Source organism: Callospermophilus lateralis, chromosome X (assembly GCF_048772815.1).
Source record: "Callospermophilus lateralis isolate mCalLat2 chromosome X, mCalLat2.hap1, whole genome shotgun sequence".
Lineage (NCBI taxonomy): Eukaryota > Metazoa > Chordata > Mammalia > Rodentia > Sciuridae > Callospermophilus > Callospermophilus lateralis.
Window position 1 is genome coordinate 51,838,142 of NC_135325.1, and position 17,767 is coordinate 51,855,908.

At 34.4% G+C, this 17,767-nt stretch overlaps 1 protein-coding gene across 2 annotated transcripts in view; it reads left to right on the forward strand.

Annotated features, from left to right (window-relative positions):
• Positions 1–17,767, forward strand: part of Tex11 (testis expressed 11) — a 285,555-nt gene that overhangs the window by 186,945 nt on the left and 80,843 nt on the right. For both annotated transcript variants that reach the window (XM_077106381.1, XM_077106382.1), the window contains 3 exons: positions 2,169–2,293; positions 9,192–9,277; positions 10,207–10,263. In XM_077106381.1, coding sequence (XP_076962496.1) covers positions 2,169–2,293; positions 9,192–9,277; positions 10,207–10,263 — 268 coding nt within the window. The remainder of the gene's footprint in view (positions 1–2,168; positions 2,294–9,191; positions 9,278–10,206; positions 10,264–17,767) is intronic.

The following is a 17,767-nucleotide window of genomic DNA, read 5'->3' on the forward strand; positions in this document are numbered from 1 at the left end:
AATGATAATAAATCATCTTCTAATTACCATTTTAATGACAATCTGCAAGTTTTATGTGTTTTTATTTTAATTCAGGTAAAATATTTTCCATATTAACTTTTTATTCCTTTTTAAATCACATGGGATTATTTAGTAATATTTATTTTCCAAATATTTTCAGATTTTCTTGAGAGTGTTATTGATTTTCAATTTAATTCCATTATAGTAAAAGATCAAACCTTATATGACTTAAATTCTTTGAAATATATTGTGACTTGTTCTATGGCCCAGCATATTGTCTTTCCTGGCAAGTTGAAAAAATTGGCACTGGAAAAAATTGGCACTGGTTGGTGTTTGGTTAAGTATTATAAAAAATTGGCACTGGAAAAATTGGCACTGGTTGGTGTTTGGTTAAGTATTATAAAAATGTCAGGTCAACTTGATTGCTGATTTTCTGTTTACTTGTTCTACCAATTATTGAGAGAAGGTATTGAAATCTTTTATTATAAATGTGGATTTGTTAATTTCTCCTTGCAGTTCCATAGATTTTGCTTCTTATATTCTGATATTTTGTTATTTGGTACATAAATATTTAGCTTTAGGTGCTCATCATGAATTTATTCCTTTATCATCTTGAAATAACCTTCTTTCACTGGTCATTTCTTTCTTGAATATCTACTTTTTCTGATATTAGATACTCTAACTTTCTTTTGATTGTCTTTACTATAGCATGAATTATATTTGTTTTCTTATTGGTACTGGGGATTGAACCCAGTATAATTACAACTTTTTATTTTTAGACAGGGTCTTGCTAAAATTAATGAGGCTGACCTCAAACTTGTGATCCTCCTTCCCCAGCTGCCCAAGTCACTGGGATTACAAGTGTGCACCACTGCACTGCTGCCTGTGCTTTCCTTTCAGCAAATTTTGTCTTTATGTTTCCTGTAGGTAGCGTATATTTAAGAGTTTTATTTTAATCTGATCTGACCATCTCCATCTTTCAATTGGGTTACAAAATCATTTATATGTAACACGATTGTCAATATGATTAGATTAAAATTTATCATCCAGTTCTCTCCTATTTGTTTTATCTGTTGTTATTTGACATTTTCTTTTGTTCTGACTTCTTTTGGATTAGTGAAATTTTTATGAATATTTATTTATTTAACAGTAGAATTCATTTTGACATATTGTACACAAATGGAACACAACTTCTCATTCCTCTGGCTGTAAAGTAATTACATTTATCTCCTTTTTGGCCTATTAGCTATTATACTTGGTTGTGTTTTTTTGGTACTAGGGATTGAACCCAGGGGCACTATATCACTAAGAAACATCCCCAAGCCATTTATTTTTTTATTTTGAGACAGGGTCTCACTAAGTGGCCCAGGGCATCACTAAATTGCTGAGGCTAGCCTCAAACTTGTAATCCTCCTGCATGGCCTTCCAAGTCACTGGGATTACTGATGTGCACCACCATTCCTGGTTCTTTGTTTTTCCACTTGTTACTTAAGGTCTATAGTGCACATATTTAACTTGCATTGGTTTACTTTTAAGACATAATAAAATATAATACATCCATTCAAATTTTAACTTTTTTATGTATATTTCATTTTATGTATATACTGAAATGTATTTAGGCTCTCCATTATTAATGAAATTTAGGTTCATATTTTACTCTAGTTTTTTTGAATAGTGGTTATTGAACCCAGAGAAACAATGCACCACTATACCCTAGCCCCATATTTTACTCTTACAAGCAATACTTGATGAGAATCCTTGGACGTGTATGTTTTTTTTTAAATATTTATTTTGTAGTTTTAGGTGGAAACAATATCTTTATTTCTACACTTATGTGGTGCTGAGGATTGAACCCAGTGCCTTGTGCATGCTTGGCGAGCGCTCTACCACTGAGCCACAACCCCAACTCCTGGATGTGTATGTTTACTCTTGCAAATACATTCATAGGATAAATTCACAGAAGTACAATTGTTCAGTTGAGCATTTTTTATGATATTCAAATCTTCCTTGACAGTTAACCAACTCATATGATTTTGTGAATCTTAATTAATATTCTAAAGATATTAATGCTCTAAAATAAGTTCCAAATTTGTTGTGATACGATTAACTCTACATGAGTATTAGCTTTGATAAGAATATCTCAATTTTATTGTTTCCTTGTTTTTCAGCTCTTCAGGCAATCACTACTTTAGAGAGTTTATTAACAGCTAAAAAGCCAGAAGATAATGATCTACTTGAAGATAGAGGTTCACATACTATGCTCCTAAATTTAGCTGCCCAGTTTGCTTTAGAGGTAATTCATATGTTTGTGTCTCCTAGACTTCTACCTCTTTCCCTTTTTGAAAGACATTTAATAGAATTCATCAGTTAGTTACAGAGTCTCTATTGTTTGTTTTGCCTCACATTTTCTAAACCAAGCTTGGAATTGCTTTATTTCTCTTTCTTTGTAATGCAGGCTAAGATAAATGAAACATAATGAAATAATAGATTTCTGCTTAAATAACAGAAAAAAAGTAAGCATAGCAAAACACTAATTTCTAGAAGAAATCCCAGATTTAAAATGCTATATTATGCAAGTAAATAGGTATCTTAATTGGAAATATCTTTTTAATCAGATTGAACAAAATGCTTTAAATTTTTGTGAATGCTTTTAGTTTATAACCATAAAAAATTACTCTAGATATAATAAATATTTGCAACCCTGTTTTTTACTTGCATAATTCTTTAGGAAAAGAATCCTAGCAGCTCTGGTACTCTTAGATTGAGTTTGAGTATTGGCTCTGTGGCTTAATAAGTGCCTAATTTCTTTGAATTTTCATTTGTCATTTGCACAATAAAAATAATACCCTTCTCTAGGACTGTTATGAAAACTGATAAGTTGGCTGAAAATTGGTATGTAAACTGTGAAGCTTGATCTTCTTATTTATTTAAACTACTTTAGTTTCTGATTCTTTCTTTATGAAAACTATCTTTCTGCTCAGAGCTACTATTCCATAATTCTTCTACTAGCTCTGTCCTGCTTTTTATATCTACTGTAAATGTATAAACCTTCCTTTAAAAATGTAGTTGCCTTTGGGTTTCACACTACAGAATTTCTCTCATTTCCTCCTTTTCCCCATCCTGAACAAACACATCCTATGTCTGCATTTGCCAATTTTTTTTCTTTCTTCAGGAGTTCAGTTACCCTACTCATTAATATCAAAACACATCTCATCCAAACCCTATTTAACAACTAGTTTGGACAAGATATTGATCTATGTGCTAGAATTATGGTCACCAAGGAACTCTCAAGTCAATTTGTACAAGCTATCCATTAGCAATGTAAGATCAAAGTAAGAACTATCCATATGTAGGATAAAGACCAACTAACTACTATACAGGTTAAAAATTACTGGAGTTCAGAGTAGAAAGAGAGCACTGAAAACTGGAATGTCTCTACAGTGGAGGGAAACCTTAGTTTAGACTTTGAAAAGGGTAGCATTTAGGTTTACAACATTTTTCTTTTGCAGTGCTGAGATCAAACCTAAGTCCTCATGCGTACTAGGCAAGTGCTTTACCACTGAGCCATACCTTCAGCCTCATGTAAGAAAAAGGTTTTTTTAAGGGTGTAATGGTGTAAACAAGACATGGAAAAAGGAATGTGATTGGCTTTAGATACACTATACTTGGTTAGAATAACAGCTGATTTCTCTAGCATTGTGCCTAATAGAATAGTGGCTTATGTCATTATGATAATGATATAGAGAAGCTTAGAGTAAAGGACAAGAAATAGCTTTGGGGAGATTGTATAATGCTTTTATTTTCTAAACAATAAGATGGTTGATGGTAATTTATGTAAAGGTAGTGCTTTGAGAAAATATTTTTGCTTATGCCTAGGCAACTGAGTAGAGAGAAATTAGAGATGGGCAGGATAGGAGACCATGGTAATAATCCAGTCTTAAGGTGATAAGAATCTAGGTAAGGGTAGTAGAAGTATGATTTTAAGCAGGTAAAACATTACTTTCTCTTCTATCAATCATTCTCTTTACAAAATTCACCTCTCCTCACACAAGAGATAATGTGGTTATTCTAGGTTCTGAAAACTCAGGCAGCCAAGAAGAGAACTTGCACAGATTCCTACCACCATCTCTCCTCTCCACTGCCATCATGGATGAACTATCCATGTTCCTTCCTATAGCTAATCTTTCAACTTAAACACTTGTTTCCATCGCTTCTTGCCTTTTTTCTCTCTTACATTGTCAACTTTTTGTTTTCTTATTGGTTCATTCCCATCAGCATATAACATATACAATTATCCCATCTCAAACAAACAAAAGCCAAAAGATTCTCTTGGCCTTCCTTCTCTTATCAACTACTGTCCAATTTCTTTTCTTCTCTTTGTAAAAAACTTCCCTGAGATGTAACCTACGCTTGTTCTTCCAATGATCTCCTAAGCCTTGTTCAGTCAGGCTTTTGTCACTGAAAAAAGTACTTTTATCTACTAAGAGTGCTTTTGTCAAGTCATCAATGACTTCTGTATTGTAAATTGTGATGGTTAAATATCAGTCCTTATTGTATTTTACCAATCTGCAGTGGCCAGCACAATTGATCATTCTTTCCTCTTTGAAACATAGTTGGCTTCCATGATTACCATGTGGTTATCCTTGTTTTTCTCCTACCTCATGAGTCACTCTTTCATTCTTCTTTGCTGATTCCTTTTCTCCTCTCCTAGTCTCTAGTGATGACCTTAGGAGTGTTTGTGGTTCAAGAAAAGATGATAAGGTATAAGCTAATCATCTAGGAAAGCAGGAAAGTGAATGACTAGGGAAGTGTGATATACTTGCCAGTAGCATTAAGGCTCTTTTGTGTGTGTGTGTGGAACTGAGAATTGAACTGGGAGGTAATCTACCACGGAACTACATCCCCAACCACCACAAAAGGCATTTTAAAGTAATACAAGTGTATGCATTATTTTTTTTCTAGGCCACATTCTGCTGAATGGATGCAAGCACAAAAGTCAGTATAGCTGGATGTGGTAGCACATGCTAATCCTAGACTCAGGAGGCTGAGGCAAGAGGATCACATATATGAGGCTAGCCCGGGTAACTTAGTGAGTCCCTGTCTCCAAATATATGAAGAACTAGAGATGTAGCTCAATGGTAGAGCACCCCTGGGTTCAATCTCTAGTACCCCTCCAGACAAAATCAGTAGAATATTGGACTGAGGGTTTTGCCAGATAAATACAGTGAATCAAAAGAAGAGCAAGAAAATCTAGGATGAAGGGAGTGGTTATAATTCAGTTGTATGGAATTTAAACTTGGTATGGAGGAAGACTTTAAGAGGATGAGGGATGGTAAAAGTTGGTAACATCATTGAGTTGGAGGTCTTACTGCAAGTAAGGATTGAGGAGTCAGCATAATAAAATAAGTGAGTTGGAAATGTTAAGAGACAATGATTAGAAAGTGGAATATACCTGATGCTGAAAGCTGGAGTGAAAGACTAGGGCGAGGGAGTGAGGTACTTAGGGCATGAAACTTAAGAGGGCACTCTCAGGGTGAGCAAGTCTGAGCTTGGTACTTGTATTATACCGAAAGTGAGTGCCTCCTTATACTTTGTACCCTAGGTGCCTCACTTGCCTCACCTGACTCACCCTAGTCCCAGCCCTAAGAGTATGAAAGGGCTGCAATTATTAGTAATGACAGGGTCTAGGGAATGACTGTAGGAGTGAATGACTGAGGTAATTGGCAGAGTGGAATGGAGGGAGCTAAGAGACTAAGGATATTAGGAGGATTGCCTGTCCATGTATTGAAGTTGCCAAAAAATAAGACAGCAGTAGTTTGTGTAGAAAATAACTCTGCAATAGTTAAGCCATCAAGAAATGAGAAGAAATAGCTTAGGAGCTGATGGACCACAGTAACAATGAGGGATAGTGGGTACTATAGTCTGGTGACAAGAAATTCAGAGTCAGGGTTTTAGGAAAGAAAAAAATGATTTCAAAATAATAACAAAAAGTGAGAAGGATACCTCTCCATCTCCAGGCCTAGGGGTAGAAGGACAATGAGAGCAAAATCAGGCACCATTTGATAGGGTTCCAGTAGAAGCAGCTTCTTTGGTAGAAACCTAGATTTCTATTATAGCAATAATGTGGAGGGGACTTTCAGAGAAGAGTTTGCTTTTATAAGAGATTTTGCTGGTAATAGACTAAATTTCTGAGAGCATATTAGAAGGTGTGGGGTGTTGGGGGGAGATGAGAAAAAGAAAAGAAAATATATATAGCCTTTCAGGGATTAGCATGCTGAAAATGAAGGTGCTCTGACAGTCTGGGTTACTCCTAATAAAAAGAGATAAACAGCAAGAAGAGTAGTTCAAGTGGATTCAAGGTAGTGTTAGCAAGGCTGTGTTTGTGGATAGACAGTTGTGATTTTCTGGGGCTAATATGAAACGATTGTTTTTGTCGGTGAGGTGTATTTTCATATGACCTTCTTGCCGTAGCTCTTTTGAGAACACAAAATGAACAGGTTCAGATGTGTTTTCCCTTTCTCTTAATGGGCAATAATGCAGATAACTTGATTGTATTTTAAAAAATGTATTAGTGCATTATATTCATACAAAATATTGGGGTTCATTTTTACCTACTTATACAAGCATGAATTAATTTGCTCCAATTCAGTTCCTAGTACTTCCCATTTTTCTTCCCTCCTTCCTCACCCATTTCCCTTCTTCTATTCTACCACTCTTTCTTCTATTCATTTAGAGTTTTTTAAATCAATTAGTGTATTATAGATAATACACAAAGGTGAAATTCACTGTGGTATATTCATATATGTACACAGGATAGTTGGGTCAGTTTCATACCCACCATTCCTCCTTTTTCCTGTCCCTCCTTCCTCTCTCTCAGTCCCCATCCTCTGCTCCACTGATCTCTCTTCTATTTTCATGGGAACCCCCCCACACACACCAACTTTTTTCCCTTATCTTGGTTTGACTTCTGAATATGAGAGAAAACATTTGACCCTTGACTTTCTGGATCTGGCTTATTTCACTTAACATGATGTCCTCCTCTTCCATTCATTTACCAGTAAATGCCTTAATTTCATTCTTATTTATGGCTGAGGTTAAAACTCTATTGCATATATATCCCATATTTTCTTAATCCATTTATCTGTTAATGAACATCTGGGCTAATTCCATAACTTGGCTATTGTGAATTATGCTACTATAAATATTGGTGATCTTAGATCTGATTTTAGATTTTTTGGCTGATTTTAGATCTTCCGGCTATATACCATGGAGTGGGATAGCTGGGTCATATGGTGGTTCCATTCCTCATTTTTTTGAGGGGTCTCCACCCTGCTTTCCAGAGCAGTTTTACTAATTTGTGGTTCCATCAACGCTGTATATCTTTCCCCCATATGCTTGCCAGTATTTGTTATTATTTGTATTTTTGATAATTGACATTCTGTTTAGAATGAGATGAAATCTCAATGTAGTTTTGACTTACATTTCCCTGATTGCTAGAGATGTTGAAATTTTTTTTCACATATCTGTTGGCCATTTGTATTTCTTCTTTTGAGAAGTATCTGTTTATTTCTTTTACCCATTTATTAATTGAGTTATTTATTTATTTATTTACTTATTTTGGGGGTTAAGTCTTTTGAGTTCTTTATATATTCTGGATTAATCCTCTGTCTGAGGAGCAGGTGGCAAAGATCTTTTCCCATTCTATAGGCTTCCTCTTCCCGCTCTTAATTATTTACTTTGCTGGCAGAAGCATTTAATTTGATGCTGTCCCACTTATTGATTCTTGGTTATATTTCTTGCTCTTTAGAAGACTTGTTAAGGAAGTCAGTGCCTGTGCCAATATGGTGAAGTGTTGTGCCTATATTTTCTTCTAGAAGTTGTAGATTTACTGCTCTAATTCTTAGGTCTTTGATTCACTTTGAGTTGACTTTTGTGCAGGGTGAAAGATAGGAATATAGTTTCATTCTTTTACATATGGATATCCAGTTTTCCCAGCACCATTGGTTAAAGGCTCTTTTCTCCAATATATATTTTTTGGCACCTTTGTTGAGTATCAGATGACTCTATCTATATGGATTTGTCTCTGTGTCTTTTATTCTGCTCCATTGGCCTTCATTTCTGCTTTGGTGCCACTACCAGGCAGTTTTTATTACTAAAGCTCTATAATATAATTTTAAATTAGGTATTGTGATATCTCTGGCATTGCTTTCTTTGTTTAGAATTGCTTTGGCTATTCTGGGTCTCTTATTCCTTCAAATGAATTTTAGAACTGTTTTTTTTTCCAGTTCTGAGAAGAATGTCATTGGTATAACACTCTTGGTAGCATAACCACTTTGACAATACTAATTTTGCCTATCCAAGAGCATGGGAGGTTCTTTCCATCTTCTAAAATCTTCAGTTTCTTTCCTCAGTGTTCTATAATTTTCATTGTAGGGGTCTTTTTCCTCCTTGGTTAGATTTATTCCAAAGTGGCTTTTTTTTTTTTTTTTGGTGTGTTATTGTGAATGGCATGGTTTTCCTAATTTAAAAAAAAATTAAATTAATTAATTAATTTTTTTATTTTTATATGACAGCAGAATGCATTACAATTCTTATTACACATACAGATCACAATTTTTCAAATCTCTGGTTGAATACAAAGTATATTCACACCAATTCATGTCTTCATACATGTACTTTGGATAATAACGTCCATCACATTCCACCATCATTTCTAACCCCATGCCCCCTCCCATCCCCTGCCACCCCTCTGCCCTAACTAGAGTTTGTTTCTTCCTTCCATGCTCCCTCTCCCTATCCCACTGTGAATCAGCCTCCTTTATATCAAAGAAAACATTCAGCATAGTATAGAAAAGCTATTAATTTGTGTATGTTAATCTGATACCCTTATATCTTATATATTGATAAATTTGTTTATCAATTCCAGAAGTCATCTGGTAGAGTTTTTGAGATCTTCTAAATATCGGATCATGTCATCAACAAACAGAGATCATTTGAGCTCTTCTTTTCCTATTTGTATCTTTTTTAATTTTTTTCTCTTACCTTATTTCTCTGGCTAGAGTTTTTCAAGAGCTATATTGAGTAAAAGAGGTGAGAGTAGACATCCTTGTTCCTCTTCTTAGAGGAAATGCTTTCAGTTTTTCTCTGTTGCTTTGATTTGTAATTTAACAAATTATGTCTGTTCTTTTTAGAATGGACAAGCCATTCCAGCAGGAAAGGCCCTGGAATATTTAGCTCAACATTCAGAAGACCCACAACAAGTTCTTACAGCTTTGAAGTAAGTAATCCATTCTATGGAGGGGAAAAGATTTATTTTGCTCCTTTTGCCCTTGATCTATAATCTGACAAAGTAGTACTGATGAACTCAGTGCCTAACTCTTATATTTATTAACCCAGGTACTCAAAGTAAAAAAAAAAAAAAACACAAACAAATACAACTGAACTTTATCTTCCTTCTTCTCTTTTTCTAGGAAGGAAAATGGTTTGTCAAAAGGGAGTTTTTACATACAATAGTGAGGGGAAAAAAAGAGCGGGTTGGGACATGATAACTACTAATGTGACTGAGAAAATGCCAGTGTGAAAAATGGGAAACCAGAAGGATCCTAGAATGGTTTTTCTGTTGGCCAACTTCAGGCCACACTTCCAAAGGGAAATGTAGTCACAGAAATAAAAGGGGAGTTGTAGACACTTGCATGCCTTCAGTCAGGCAAATGTCTAAAATCATTCAGGACAGTGGTATTGTTTAGAGCATTTTCAGGTTTGAAACAAACAACTGTTTTGTCAGTTTGTCATTGTGCTTCCAGATCCCTTAAAAGAATAGTGAACATTTTTTATGTAGAACCTGAAGATCAGTTTTAGGTTCCTTTATAAGATGAAAAATATAAAGACATGTACACCATGCCTGCTGTTCTAGCAGATGTTGTTGGACAGTGATACAAACCTTGGAACCATTTAGTAACTTCTGATAAGCAAAATTTTTTATTTTAAAATTATCTTATTAAATTCCACTTTCAAAATTACAAAATTGTTATATTTTCATTACAACCATTAAAACAAATCAAAGATCTTTAAATACAATAAGCTTAATCTCCCCCTTACTCTCTGTCTTCTCAATTCTGCCTCCTGGGGTAATCAGGGTTAATGACTTGGTATATATTCTTTAACATGTTTCCTAAGAATCACTTTCTCTATTACTTTTTTATGCAGATGTCTGTTTCGTCTTGTTCTTCCACAAGTTAATCAAACTCCAGGTTCTGAAAATAAGTAAGTTATTTCAATAGAAATGATGGATTCTATTAGAAATATTATAATAATTTTAAATACAAAACTTACATTGAGTGATATGTAATGTAGTAGATAAGATTAATACAGGGCTAGTCTTCCTGGTTTCATATCCTGGTGCTGCTATTTATTAAATGTGGACCTTGGGAAAATTTCTTAACTTTTCTTGGCTTCAGTTTCTCCATCTATAAAATGGAAATAATAATAATATATACCTCACAGGGCTGCTGTGGTTACTCAATAGTGAATTAACACATTTAAAAGGCAAAAGATTTATATAATCTGAAGAGAAGCCAGGGTATAAGTTAACATGTAAAACAGTGCTAGGCACTTAATAAACCTTTAGTAATGTTATATATGATCTGATTATGATATTGCATGTTTCCTTTTTTCTTAATAGTAGACTCAAATATAGACATTTCTTTTACTTTCCTGCAGAACAAATAACCTGAATAGCTTGTTGATTCTGATTCTCTATCAGGTCAGCCAACAAGCATTCAAATATGTTTCTACTCACAATTTCTATGGTATAAGACACCAAACTTAACAATTCATGGAAGAATTTAGGCACCAATTTTTCATGCCTAAAGTTCATTATCTCCTAATGATTTGAAAGAAAATTCTATTCATGATTTGAATTAGGGATAACTTCCAGATAAATTATCACCCGTCTCTGAATTATTTGCTCAGACAAGAGCTTTGTAATAATGAGTCTCTACCATATTTTTTTATATTTGCAACTGGTGTCAGTATATTTTTTGAATTAATTTTTTGGGAAATATAACTGAGATGGCATTGGATGTACAACTTGTTTTATCATATTACAGATTTTACCCAAGCACATATGATAAGTTTTGCCATTTCTTCACAGGCTGTATGAATCAATTAGAAAGGTATTACATCTTAAAAACAAAGATGATAGAGGAAAGAGACTAGGAGGTAGGAGATGGGGAGAGGGGGGAAGTGCTTGGAGTGATATTAGCCAAATTATATTGTTACATTGTGTGCATGTACAAATATGTAACAACAAATCCCATCATTATTTACAATTATAATGCACCACTAAAAATGGAGAAAAGAGAAAAAATGATGGTAAGGCATTCGGAAATTTTCATAATGACCAAATGTTTGGTATTAAGAAATTATTAACTTTTAGGCATATAATGATTATGCATGTATATTTTTAAAAAAAATCCCTTATCTCTTAGAGATGCATCCTTGAAATATATATAGATGAAATTATGTGATGTCTAAAATTTGCTTCAAAATAACATAGGAAGAAAAATAGATGGCAATAACAATGAGATAAGATGGATGGTATGTTAGTAATTAATAAAGCTAAGTGATAGGTACATGGAAATTTATTATACTTGTCTTTGCACATTTGAACATTTTTGAAATTTTCAGCAATAAAATTGTTGGGATTTTTGTGGTGGTTGTTTTGAAAGAAGGAAATTAAAGAAGGCGATTACACTTTGAAACTATTAGATTGTAAGAGCTCCTTGAAGGATAAAACTATATGTATTTGTCCTTGCATCTCTGGAACCTAGGATACCATCTGACACATAATTGCCACTCAATATTTAAATTGACTGAAAGTCAGTTCTTAAGAACACCTTAATCTCATTCCATGCAATTGTGACATGCAGTCAAACCTCATTCATTGGTATTATTTAGGTAAAGGGTAAGGGAAGGGATCTTGTTTGAATTAATTATAAATAATAGAACATTTAAATATATAAATAATAAAATATTTTAAAATAGAACATTTAAAAATTTATTATTTTCAAGTAGAGGTAGTAATAGAGAACATCTTCTAGCAGTTTCAGGTAGAAGTTAGCATTTGATATAACAACAATTACACTAGCCTGTAAATTTTTTTTTTTCAAAACACCCAATTCAATGAGAAAGTTAGGAGAATTGAATTTTAGTTTCAGTTCTTTTAGTGACTTCTGTTTACCTTAAGCAATGGCAACTTATTTAACTTCTCTAAGCTACATTTTCCTTATCTGCAAAATTTAAAAAGCTGAACTGGATAATTTAAAAAGTTATTTTCTCTTCTAAAATTCTTATAGGTTTAAATTAGCAACATCTACCTAAGTACTAACAATTTATGTGCTAAACTACTTAAAAGATGTTTGTCTTATAAATACACATACCTTTCCATGTCCATGTCTTTATTCTTATTTGTATTATTTATTTGCTTTAATGGACCCTTCCTAGATTATTTTTTATATAGTCCCTGAATTAAATAGTAAATAAGTCAACTTTAGAGTCAGCTGAAATTCAAATTAATAAAATTTATTTGAGAAGTTGCTCTATATAAACTTGTAAGACTTTTAAGATTTATCAGTGAGAAAGCTGCTACTTTTCCTGAAGCACAATGTTTATTGAGTAATATTAAACCCCTTCCTGATAAGATCAGGTATGCTATACCATATATTCTGTAAACTTCTTTAGATAATTTTGCCAATACTTCCATATTCTTTTTTTTTAGCTAAATGGGCTTTTATTCTGTTAAACTTTCATTTTATTTAATTTTTTAAATGTTAAGACTTTTTAACCAGGCACAGTGGTACAACCTATAGTCAAAGTGATTCAGGAAGCCAAGGCAGGAGGAGCACAAGTTTAAGGCCAGCCTCAGCAAACTAGTGAGGCCTTCAGCAACTTAGTGAGACCCTGTCTCAAGATAAAAAGTAAAACGGACTGGGAGGGCTGACATTGTGGCTCAGTGGTAAAGCGCTCACCTAGCATGTGTGAGGCCCTGGGTTTGATCCTCAGCACCACATACAAATAAATAATAAAAATAAATAAAATAAAGGTATTGTGTCCACCTACAACATATATATATATATATATATATATATATATATATATAGACTGGGAATGTAGCTCAGTGGTAAAGCCTCCCTGGCTAAAATCCCCAGTATCCCCCTGCAACATGCACCAAAAAGTTAAGACTTTTCAAAGAGCAGGTTCAGGTTCACAGCAAAATTGAGAGGAAAGTGCAGAAATTCCCATGTACCCCAACCCCCCCTCCATGCCTAACCTCCCCCATTATTAACATTCTCCACCAGAGGAATACAGTCATTACTAACTCACAAACATGAACTGACACATCACAATCACCAAAGTATATAGTTCACATTAGAATTCACAGTCTATATTCTATGGGTTTTGACAAATGTATTATGACATGTTTTCATCATTACAGTATCATACAGAGCATTTTCACTTTCCTAAAAATCCTCTGTGCTCTATTTATTCGTTCCTCCTCCATCAACCCCTGACTGTCTCCATAATTTGATCTTTTCCAGAATGTTATATAGTTGGAATAATATAGTATGTAGCCTTTTCATGTTGGCTTTTTTCATTGAGTAATATGCATTTAAGATTCCTCCATTGTCTTTTTGGGATTGATATCCGTACATCATTTCAGCACTGAATATGAATAACATTATATTGTATTAATGTACCATTTTTATTCATTCAGCTATTGAAGGGCATCTTAGTTGCCTCCAATTTTTAGCAATTATGAATAAATCTGCTATAAACATCTAAGTGTAGATTTTTATGTGGACATAATTTTTCAGCTCCTTTGGGTAAATGTTAAGGATTGTGTCTTCTGGGCCATGTGGTAAAACTTTTTAGTTTTATAACAAACTGCTAAACTGTTTTCCAAAGTGGCTGTACCAGTTTGCAGTCCCATATGCAATAAATGAGAGCTACTGTTGTTTCATATTCTCAGCTGCTTTTGATGTTGTTAAAATTTTAGATTTGGGTCATTCTAATAGGTGTATAGTGATGTCTCACTGTTTTATTTTTTCATTTTCCCTGACATTTGATGTGGTACATCTTTTCATATGCTTATTTGCCATATGTATATTTTCTTTGGTGAGGTTTCTGTTAAGGTTTTTAGTCTATTCCTTTTTTTTCCAAGAATTTTAGGATCTTTGTGTCAGGAATCAGGGACAAAGACCAAGAATACTTATCATACCACAGCTGTCTCCTGGTCTTTAACCATAGATCCCTTATAACAAAAAGAACATAATAGTTAAAAAATCTTGGCACACTACTAGCATCCCATTTAGTCATTAAAAATTTTTTCCAGTCCATCATTATATCATATAATATTATCTCCCAGGTTAAGGACAGTATGTTTCCAGGCTTCTATTCAATTTTGTCGTGTTCCAAAAGCAGAAGTGGTTTTAGCAATATATGATATATGGCTTTGTCTTTTCAGGTGTCTGGTATAATTAAACTAAGAGACAGTATCATCTCTTACTCTGAGACTATACTGAAGTGTTGATGTGATACTAGATTTCACTTATTACATAGCCCATTTGTCCATGCCTTACTTTCAGCTACTAATTCTTCTTTTCTCAATTTTTAACCAAAATGTCCACATTTGGAAGGAACTTTAGATTCAGTCACTGTGCTGGTCCAGATTGCAGAGAGCAATACTAGTCTAGCAAGTGCCTCTCCCTCAGTTCATTCCCATTTATATGGGGTAGGGTTATGTAGATAGAGAACTAGTAGTCCATCTTGATCACTAGGCAGTGCAGCTGCATTAACCCCATTTTGCCAGATAGGATGAAGGCACAGTCTGCTCCATGAGGCTCTTGGGAATTCAGTTTTAAAGATGTAAATATATAGTAGCTGAGCATGGTGATGCAAGTATGTAATCTCAGCACTCAGGACCCTAAGGCAAGAGAAATGCTTGAGTCCACAAGTTCAAAACCAGTCTGGGCAACACAGGAATTCCTCACATCAAAAAATAAATAGAGGGCTGGAGATGTGGCTCAAGCAGTAGCACGCTCGCCTGGCATGTGTGCGGCCCGGGTTCAATCCTCAGCACCACATACAACCAAAGATGTTGTGTCCGCCGAAAACTAAAAAAATAAATATTAAAAAAATTCTCTCTCACTCTCTCTCTTTAAAAAAAAAAAGTTAAAAAAATAAATGAAGGGCTGAGGATGTGGCTCAAGCAGTAGCGTACTTGCCTGGCATGCCCAGGGCATTGGATTCGGTCCTCAGCACCACATAAAAATAAAATAAAGATGTTGTGTCCACTGAAAACTAAAAAAATAAATATTAAAAAATTCTCTAAAAAAAGAAAAATAAAAAAAAATAAATAAATAGAGCTGGGTGCGGTGGCACACACCTGTAATCCCAGCGGCTCAGGAGGCTGAGGCAGGCGAATCACAAGTTTAAACCCAGCCTCAGCAACTCAGTGAGGCCCTAAGCAACTTAGTGAGACCCTGTCTCAAAATAAAATATTTTTCAAAAAAAAGGTTGGGAATGTGGCTTAGTGATTAAGTGCTCCTGGGTTCAATCCCTGGTACCAAAAATAAAAAATAAAATAAAATAAATGCATATATAGTTTCTTGCTTTGAAATCATTCCTGTTTTTAGCACTTATGGTTGCAACCATGGTTCTGCAACTACTTCATCAGGGAGCCAACAAATTTGAAGTGATGTGGAGAAGAAAAGAAGGTAAAAATATGGTCTTCATACCAGTATCTTGCCTACTCAGGAAGAATTGTACTCATACCAACATCCTTCCCCACAATCTTAGAGAGAAAACAGGAATATCTACTTGTTGATTTCAATTGCCTTCTGAACCTAGAGGGGTTCTTCTGATCAACATGTCCAACTTGAATTCACTTCTCAGGTTCCCATAGTGATTTTCCTAGGGCTATGCCCCACAAAGGCATCTTTTCAATAGGCCAATTTTCTATGGCCTTTCTGTCTAACCATACGACCAGGCCATTGGCCACTGCCCATGGATCAGAACCCAAACATAAGGATTTTCTTTATCACTCTTTAATTCTTCTACCACTACTGGGAAAACAGCATGCAATCTGCCAATCTGATTTATTTTTACTTTGTTTGATCAGAATACTGTCCTTCCAAACACGATGTTGCTTATTTACCCTGGAACTGCCATCCATAAACTAAGCAGCTTTTTGTTGGTTAGTTGAGAGGTGCTTATAGGACACTGTCCAAGTGATAGTAGATTCCAACAGCACCTTGTGCAATTCTAATGTCAGTCCTAGGGGAAAAAGAACTTCTGAGTACCTACCTCCTCCTTGCATTCTGCAGGTAACATGATCATGTAAAAATCACTGACATTTTATTATGGAGTTCTTCTGGGCATGCCATCCCCATTAGAGTGTTTTTTATCTAAGACATTGTGGATATTTCAGTTTTCAAGATGTCTGTATGTTCTTCAATCATGGGATAGTTTCAGTTAATTTTTAAATATTTTTTAGTTGTAGATGGACATAATACCTTTATTTTGTTTGTTTATTTTTATGTGGTTCTGAGGATCAAACTCAGTGCCTCACACTTGCTAAGCAAGCACTCTACCACAGAGCCACAACCCCCGCCCAGTTTCAGTTAATTTTTAATAAGTCAGTAAATGTCCTCAAATGGCCCATTCAGCATATCCAATTAGCATCACCTTATGGGTGGACTTATATGCTTTCTGTTTTACAATAGTGGGTAAGAGGAACATTCTCTAGTCAGATAACAGTGTTCATCCCTATACTACAATCAGGTAAAAGAGACATAAAATGTCATGTAAAGCATGTCCAGATATACCTGTTCTCCTTCAGACTTTTACCTTAATCCCATCAACCCTCATAATCCTAACTGAAGCTTCCATGAGAACTTCATCAACAGGTTTCAGTTTTACAGTACTAGGAAATGTAGACATTTCCCAGTCAGTTAATATCAATTCTTATTAAATGTTTAGAATAAAGACCATGGGCCCTTTTGGCTCATTTTTAAATTGGGCTGTTTTCTTTTTTGTTGATTTTTAGGAGTTCTTCATATATTTAGGATGATAGTTGTTTATCAAAAGTGTCTTTTGCACGTATTTTCTCCCAATCTGTGGTTTGCTTCCCATTCTCTTGACATTGTCTTTTGCAGATAAATTTTTTGTTAACTTTAATGATATCTACTTTATTATTTCTTTCTTTCATGTATCACATATACTGTGTTGTATCTAAAAAGTAATAACCATACCCAAGGTCATTTGTGATTTTTTTGTTATCTTCTACAAGTTTTATATTTTTGTGTTTTACATTTAAGTCTAATATTTATTTTTAGAAAATATTTTGAAGGGTATAAGGTCTGTGTCTAGATTAATTTTTTTTTTGCACATGGATGTCTAGTTGTTTCATCACTATTTGCTGAAAGGAATATCTTTGCTACTTTGTCAAAGATTAGTTGACTATATTTATGTGGGTCTACTTCTAGACCCTGTACTCTATTTCATTGATCTATGTGTCTTTTATTTCACCAATACCATACTGTCCTAATTGCTATGGCTTTATGGTAAGCTTCAAAGTCAGTAATAGTATCAGTCATTAACTGTTCTCCTTCAATATTATGTTGGTTATTCTGGGTCTTTTGCCTCATATAAATAAGAATCAGCTTGGTGTCTTTTCCTACCTGACTTCTTGAAGATTGGCTACCAT